Source organism: Ptychodera flava, chromosome 6 (genome assembly GCF_041260155.1).
Source record: "Ptychodera flava strain L36383 chromosome 6, AS_Pfla_20210202, whole genome shotgun sequence".
Classification (NCBI taxonomy): domain Eukaryota; kingdom Metazoa; phylum Hemichordata; class Enteropneusta; family Ptychoderidae; genus Ptychodera; species Ptychodera flava.
Window position 1 is genome coordinate 6,603,094 of NC_091933.1, and position 8,746 is coordinate 6,611,839.

General features: G+C 38.9%; 1 protein-coding gene across 4 annotated transcripts in view; it reads right to left on the reverse strand.

Moving 5' to 3' along the window:
* The window catches only part of LOC139134730 (malignant fibrous histiocytoma-amplified sequence 1 homolog), a 247,979-nt gene that overhangs the window by 167,764 nt on the left and 71,469 nt on the right, over nucleotides 1–8,746 (reverse strand). For 2 of the 4 annotated variants that reach the window (XM_070701718.1, XM_070701719.1), the window contains 4 exons: nucleotides 8,032–8,311; nucleotides 6,124–6,461; nucleotides 4,804–4,906; nucleotides 4,132–4,277 (listed from right to left, as the gene is read on the reverse strand). In XM_070701718.1, coding sequence (XP_070557819.1) covers nucleotides 4,132–4,277; nucleotides 4,804–4,906; nucleotides 6,124–6,461; nucleotides 8,032–8,167 — 723 coding nt within the window. In that variant the 5' untranslated portion in view covers nucleotides 8,168–8,311. Of the gene's footprint in view, nucleotides 1–4,131; nucleotides 4,278–4,803; nucleotides 4,907–6,123; nucleotides 6,462–8,031; nucleotides 8,320–8,746 lie in introns of all 4 variants that reach the window. The other 2 variants (XM_070701716.1, XM_070701717.1) reach the window with 2 other exon arrangements.

An 8,746-nucleotide genomic window follows, 5' to 3' on the forward strand; every position in this document is an offset into this window, starting at 1 on the left:
ACTCAGCATTTGCATATTACGCTTAAGAGTTTTCTTATTTCAGCGAAGCAAAAAAAGAGTGGCCGTAATGGCTGTGTAACCCAGATTCTAAGACGAGTGATGACGTGGTCATTGTGACATAAGTATTATTCGAGCTAAACAAAGAAAATTATCATTTAAGGAATAATGTGCTAATACCAGGCAGGTTCGGGAATTTGTTATTTTTGAAATATTTCTGGAGTTATATTTTCGTAAACGATTCTGCGTTTAAGTTTTTAACTACTATTATAACTATAATATTATATAGGGCTCAGCCCTTGGTGTCGCGCCAGGCGTTGAGATTAAAAATGTTATTTGTATCGATTCATGATTAGTAATCATAAAAATGAAATAGAATGAATTGTTACTTTCTATATACGTTTGTACAAGTATGACCGGTTTACCCTCTGATGACAGTTCACGTACACGATGTCAGACCCTGTAGGTATAGATTTCTGTTATGTGTAAAAATGTTTGACATAAATTTGAAATTTTTTACCATGATTACTACCTATTCTGTTTAACAAGGGACGTATTGTGCCATCATTAACTTTGCATTGGTAACTGTACCGAGAAACTTCCGATATTGTAAGCTGAAAACCAGCGTTACTTCTAAAAACGGGTAAATCATGCACATAGTTATTGACACAGAGGGCGCCTTTCTAAGATTCAATCCCAGCATTCTTTGCGAATGTTCTCGTTCATATGCACGACAGTTTTCTCTCTTCTTTTAATTTTTAGTCGTGATAAGAAATTTTGTATAAGCGACAGGGTGGATAATAATAATTACTCGCTAATAGAAAAGATATATTTTATTGATGGCATGTTATAAAATAGCTGTGGGTCCATAGCTGTGGTGTTTTCAGACGGGATTCCTGGCTTTTACGGGCCGGTTTTGACTTTCCCATTTTTAACCCCGCCACCACAGCTATGGGATATTCCATAGACTAGCGTCCAAATCCGCCGCAAGCACCCTTTGCGCAAGTTTGCTCGACGATATTTCGAAAAATTTTCCATCCAAATTACAAATTGCCAACACTCATCGACAGCTTGGTTATTAGGGACTCACCAGACCAGAAATCCGCTCAAAATTCACTGAAATATCGCCTTTTTTCTAAGTTTGCGCGACATGACTACACGTAGACCGCCATTTTGCTAGCGTAAAACTGTTGGTCGAGGATCCCTGCAGTACGTCACTACAGTGACGTAGGGCCGTGACCTCTCAACTTCTAAACACAAACTGAAAGATTCATCGTGTGATATCGATGACCATCGTTCGTCTTATGGACATTCCCAGTCTCACAAAACTGAAACCAAACTTTTACTTGAAAAAAGTTCAGTCCTAGGATCTATAATTATTCGTGGCGCGCCGCGCGGATGCTGGCCGTAAGTTAGTTTGTGTTCAGAAGTTGAGAGGTCACGGCCCTACGTCACTGTAGTGACGTACTGCAGGGATCCTCGACCAACAGTTTTACGCTAGCAAAATGGCGGTCTACGTGTAGTCATGTCGCGCAAACTTAGAAAAAAGGCGATATTCAGTGAATTTTGAGCGGATTTCTGGTCTGGTGAGTCCCTAATAACCAAGCTGTCGATGAGTGTTGGCAATTTGTAATTTGGATGGAAAATTTTCGAAATATCGTCGAGCAAACTTGCGCAAAGGGTGCTTGCGGCGGATTTGGACGCTAGTCTATGGAATATCCCATAGCTGTGGTGGCGGGGTTAAAAATCGGAAAAGTCAAAACCGGCCCGTAAAAGCCAGGAATCCCGTCTGAAAACACCACAGCTATGGACCCACAGCTAGTTATAAAATAATAGAGAGTACGTTTCGAATTTGTTTATTTACGAGCACTCAAAAAAACATGGCGGCGCCCACGAAAGAAGGGTACACTTCCGGTTACTCGCATAGTATATTAATATGTAACAGGTCTGACCTGAGAGCGAGCGCAGCGTAGGGTATATCGTCATTGATGTTGATGCATGACGCATATTTTGGCCATTGAGTTTGAATTGCTGTCGATTGTTTTCTAGAATAACATTTATAGATTATTATAGCAATTTAACTCGGAAATGCCAAGTTCACTAACGAAAATTATTTAAAACTGGTAAATTATATAATTCAGAACAGTTTATTGTAACAGGGGCGGGAACAGAGGCGGTCTAATGTAAAACACGTAGTGGTTCCCGTCGGCGGTAGTCTTACTTAGGCACCACTATTTTAATTCTCGCGTGAGTTGACCGTTCGTTCTCGCGAGAGTTGGCTTGTTTCAAAATGGCGGCGCCTAGTGATGACCGATCCGGGCTTTCAAAAGTGATCGAAAATAGTCATTTTGAACCAAATTTCACACTTTCTTTGGAATAGAGAGATTCTTTTGTCGGAAATACACATTGTCGAGTAGGATTTGTGGTAGATTATATCTTTAATTTCACGCAATCCGTGTAAAAGTATTCAAAATGGCCGCCTCCATGGAAGTGCTCTCCTTTCAAAACTCGTAGGTATATATAGATTCCATTCTAAATTTCTTGTACACACGTTAGTCTTAATGCTCGCTTCGCGAGCGGCCTTCGGCCGCTCTCGCTGCGCTCGCTATGAATACGCGCATGCGTAGTCAGTAAGCCGCTGGCGCGACTATCAATACGCTGAAAACAAATTGTCGATGACTTTGAGGTGTCGGTCGCGACGAGGAATCGCTCCTGTGCTCTAATGTCAAATGCATGACAGTCGCAAGGTCTATACGCACCTGCAAATTTATATATGATTTCGAAGATGGAATAGTCCTATAAATTCACCTCAGAGAAAGTGACGCTATTTTGCAGGACGAACATGAATACCAAATAGCGCGGTTACTGTAACGTCGCGCAAGCCGGCTGCGGCCGATATTCGAAGATCGAAGGCAAGTTAAAACGGCCACTAAACCCAAGTTTGCACTACTAGCACAGTAACACTATGCGCCGCCAGCGGAGAGTTGTTACCGAAAAGTGATTGTGCATTTCATTTTAAGTATACAGGCGTTACACATTATTGCTTCGGATTATTTTATCAACCTTTTTGAAATATTGATGTCTGGATGAAGCTCAAGGTTGCGCACGGAGTCAGTATCCCCATTGTAGGCGACAGTCGTTACGACATGCCTACCTGTTCGTACATCGTAACGCCTACCTGTTCGTACGTCAATGGTTCAGGCGGTCAGAGGTTCGTTCTACGCACACGAAAACAACCTTCCCATTTGCGATGAAACTAAAACACAAGCACCAAACACTGGTCAAGTGGATGCGTTTGTTGACAATTGCGACCGATTTTCGAACTTTTCACGCCAGACTTTAAATCTGTTGAGAAAAGGTTGCCATGGTTGTTTTCACGAATTGTCTTGCACATCAAGGATAGACGCCACATAATAAAATTGACATAAAACCGCAAGAGTAAAATTCCTGGGTTCTTTTGTCTGGCGAGGAAAAACACTCATTTATCGCAAATCCAAGCTCAGGTTTTAGATTATGTTAATATGCGATTTTTTTCTTTGAAAATCTAGACTTTTTAACTAGTTGGAGGCGATGTACGAAGACATTATTCCTTTAGTTATTTAATATATATATCATTTCGTTGACAACAAATATCATGTCAAAGTTCATACGTGATGTCAAACTGTCCTGAATCATGACAAGCAAGAACAACAATCAAGAGTACGAGTGCACTGCGGTAAGTCAGTAGTCTATGAAATAAGGGACAGACTGTAGAAATCAGTGCGAAATCAGTGTTCAATGAAATTAAATCATTATCGATGTCTTTATCAATGTCTTTATCAATGTCAATACTTTGCTCTTGAACTTTGCAAGTAGTATGAAATATATGAGAAGGACTGTAGTGTACATTACCAATTACCGTCGTGACAAAAGGGAAATTTTACCTAGCCGAAGGGTGGTTTGAAAATATATAATGTTCATTGTATCTTAAAAACCCACTGAGAGTTAAAGCAATACCTGTATGAGGAACGTTTTAGTATTATTCATCAATGAAACGTATTGTCTCAAGTCATGAATAGTGACTACAGGATTTGAAGAAATGGTGGAAATTTCTGGTGAAAGAGTTTAGTTAAAATGTAGAATTGGCGATCTTACCTGTGGCAGGAGGTCTTTCTTTGTTCCTAAAATAATGACGGGTGGTGCAGTAACTGTCTTATCACTCCCATCCAATTGCTTCAAATTAACTTCTGATCCAGGGCTTGCATGCGTATGTATCGAGCTCATCCAAAACGAAAGAAATTCTACGAAAGACAATACGGTGGTGTGGCTGAGATGTCATCCTGACAGCAGAAGGAAGACGCGGCACGCACTTTTTGAATTTTATGGTAGATATTGTGATTGTAATACAATATATTACTCAGAATAAGGGTGAAACAATCGATTTTTATGAGAAGATCATTATTGTTTTAATATGCAAGAAACTCAATGAAATTCTAAAAGTGCATAATGAATAGATGGTCATGCGAAGTTTGATGGATTACCATTAATGTGTCAATAATGTCATTATAATAGTAATTATAATCCTCAACCATAGTAAGGAAATAATCGTATGTGTAAGATACACATAGCAAATGATTACAACTTCTACCACCCGACAAACAATCAAATGTAAAACATTATACATGTCTGTCTGTCTGTCTGTCTGTCTGTCTGTCTGTCTGTCTGTCTGTCTGTCTGTATGTATGTATGCATATAAAACATAGGTATCTGTCTATCTGTCACAAAAGTAGACAAAAAATACACAACAAAAATAATAGAGTTACTTACGACTTACAGTCCAGCTGTTACAATTATCAACCGGCAAAATGTCAACGAGAGACTTAGTAAGATCAGTTACCAGAATGTAGATAACCCGACTTGCAAGAAATACCTGAGAATGAGAGAGAGAGAGAGAGAGAGAGAGAGAGAGAGAGAGAGAGACAGACAGAGACAGAGACAGACAGACAGATAGACAGACAGAGAGAGAGACAGAGACAGACGGACAGACAGATAGACAGACAGAGATTGATGGAACATTTTTAGACGGTGATTATGCAACATGTACTCCTAACCAATGAACTTGATGGCTTATACAAATGTCGATACATTTTGTGTGAGATCATCTTATTACTGCTATATTTTGAATCTAAATTGTGAACATGTGCTATAACAAACTTTTGTTTATCCCGCGACAAACAGACAGATAGATAGACAGACAGAGATTGATGAACATTTTTAGACGGTGATTATGCAACATGTACTCCTAACCAATGAACTTGATGGCTTATACAAATGTCGATACATTTTGTGTGAGATCATCTTATTACTGCTATATTTTGAATCTAAATTGTGAACATAAGCTCTAACAAACTTTTGTTCATCCCGCTACACACATGTGTTGCACCAGGTAGCTAAAAATGTTCGCATGCATTATTTTCATGATTTTATATTGAGATTAAAATTAGTTCATAGAAATGTTCTTACTCAGAGATGTTTACTCCAGTAATTATCCACTGAGTGAGGAGGTTTCAGTAAGACAAATAAAAAACGGGTGCCATACAACTAGAAGATACACAGTGTAAATGGTGCATGTGCACATTTGAATCTTTACAACTGGTGCAACTCACTGAAAGGACGGGAAAGGGATTCACTCCATTTTGACAAAAAATTCTCCGTTTTTCACACAACATGGCAAGATTTGAAAACGGCGGGAAATTTAAAACGAACAAAAGTCTATTTAATTTCTTGCCTTGAGACATAGTTAATGACTATCGTTCAATTTGCAGATTGCAATGAGTTTCTTAGGAAACCGGAGGTACCTTGAGTTGGACAACAATCGCAGAGTTGCAGCTTATGGGCCTTTAACATGCAACTCGTGCAAATTCACACCAACAAAAATAGTAGTCATTGTGACATTGGTTTTCAAGCTAAATCATATTGCTCTCTTTAAAAATCACTTATGTCATATGTCTTGAAAGTGATTTGAGTGATTTATCGTTTATGTCGTACTTTGAGCTATATATATATATATATATATATATATATATATATATATATATATATATATATATATATATATATATATATATATATATATAAAACACCAACCTGATGAGTGATGTAGTATACAGCTTGCCCCGCAAAATCCCATAAACTGAAGAACACATCAGAATCAGAATCGTCACGCATAGTCTTCGTGGAATCAGAAGCGTAAGCCGACAACCGTAAGGTGTTCTGGATGTTGTCTTTTTTCAACCTTTGATAAACGTCTGAAATTTTTTCCCCTTCCATTTTTACTGCATCTAATACATCTGCGACTTCTGCTTTGCTGGCTTGCTGTCCACTTGTACTAGATGGCATCTTCTCCATTCCACGCACGAGGGTATCTCCTAGTAACTTCTGGATCTCTTTGATAGATTTGTCACCCTTATACTCTGTAGTACGCTCTTATAAAAACATAAATGAAAAGAAATAAAAATAAAAAATTCTGGAAATGTTGTGCACTTACCTTTTTTTTCCTGAAAAACATATTTGCAGATCCACATTTATACAATGCTTTGTTTTTCTTATCACATGCACAGGCCAAGTTTGTCGTCTCTAAACAGAAAATACCGGGATTTATACTTTGGTCGTTCTTCGTCACGACAACCCGCGTCTATGTTATCAATTTTGGTGTGTCAAAACGTTTTGCGTCGATCTTCGCTGTGTTTGTCGACGTAAACCAACAGCACGGCGGCTCGTATTTCTCCCGCGATCAAAATTTGTCGGACGTAAAGATTTCGTAAAACTCGGTCATAATTTTTGAGGCTGACAATACACAGCCACGTACCAAATTTTGAGTCCTTGTGTTTTCGTTTCGTCGCCAATGTGGAGGTTCATAATCGTATAGACCCCACCGCCGCCTTAGCTTTCGACGCACTGAGTACTTTCACACTACAACAAGGGGGTCAAGTGCTGCGTCCAGGCCGCACACTTATCCTAAAAAAGTCGAGTAGTGAAATGCATAATTTTCGGAAACAACGAACTCGAAGCTAGTCGCGTTACCTTGTTCGCACCGTTGAGATTCAGTCGATTTTTGTTCTCGAAAAATAGCTTCACTTTGAGTTAAATTTCTAGGCCTTTGCTATCGTTGCTTAATTTAGCACGAGACGCTCGGTGCATTGTGCTCAAATCTCGTTTATACCCGTCTGAGGAGTGGGTTATTTATCACCATACCCAATAGAGTCTATTTGATTATTGTTCCTGTACTTCATTTTATGGAAACTTGTAAACGCACGGCAATTTCACAATGTTAAATCTTCACTGAGGATGATTATGTGAATACATATCATCAAAGGGAAATGACCGTAAATATATATTGTCACCGATCGGGCCTCATTTGTTGCATTTTTTTTCAGATAACAGTCCATCTTGTATTTATGTGTTCATTTTTATTCTATATGTATCAGTACCATCTTGAATGGACCAGGTACGAAAAGGTAAAATTCAATAAAATTCGATCGGATTCGAATTCACATGGTGAGGCACCCAGTTACCTAGCGAAGACATCGCAGTCAAAACCGCTCGGCCATATCCCTACCCTTAAAAAGAGCGGTTGGATAACCGAGCAAAGTCAATCACTGAAGGAGCAAGTCCAGCATTTAACAAAAGTGTTGATAGCCTGAACTGTCAATGCACCATTGAGCTGCATGTGTTCGATTATAAAACGTTTTGTAAAGCTTACATAAAAAAATATAGAATTAGTGTCAATTGCTTTGCCTTGAATATGCGGACAGGGACACTATTATCGTTCAAAATGCAGTCTCTATTCTAATAGGAGCCAATTGGATTTAACTTAGTAGACTCAGCTTTGGAATAGTGCTTAAAGGGCATGATCATGTACATTGGATTCAGCTTTGAAAGGTTGCCATCATGTACATTGCTGCCCTTGACCATCTTACAGTTTATCTTGTTACAAATGTTCTTAGACTGATAATACACTAACACTCTTAATCCACTGATAATATAAATCTTTACCCTTAATTATCCATTCTGTGATATCTATACTGTAGATGTCGGCTCCATCAGTGCTCAAATGTTTTATTTGATGAGGCTCATTGAAAAGACTTCTTTTTGTTGATGTCTTCCCTGCACCATACGCACCAACTAGCATAACACGTCCCCGGAAAACCTTTTTGAGCGATGTTGGACTTTGAGATGATTTTTGAAGCTTGTTAAAAAATTTCTGAAAACGAAAAGTTAGAGCAGAGATGAATGGCTTAACATATTTTCGGGAAGGTTATCACATGAGCATGGGCTGTATTTCTATGAGGAATTCTAATTTGTTAGACAAAACACTCGTGGTTCAAGTGCAGTGGTCGTCGCGCTGCGCATGCTTGTGAGCGGGTCCCCTGTTGAAAACATATCCAAGAACGCCGCACTAAGTTACGGGTTGATTATAATGTTTGCGATATTGCCGCTTGTTAAAATGGCGGAAGATCTGTCACAAGCATACCCATTTACCAAATCTAACACGCAATAAAAGGTCAATTAATCTAAGTTAAATATCTGCTGAATATTGAACAGGAATTACACGCTGTATTGAAATCTCATTTGATCATGATTTTCTTGAATTGGGCTCGGCTACTGTTATCGCTCGAGCGTACTTGAGAACACTTACCCGGACGCGTGTTAATATGCCCACACACTATCAATTGATCTTTCATACGACCAAATGTGCTCTTTGAAACCC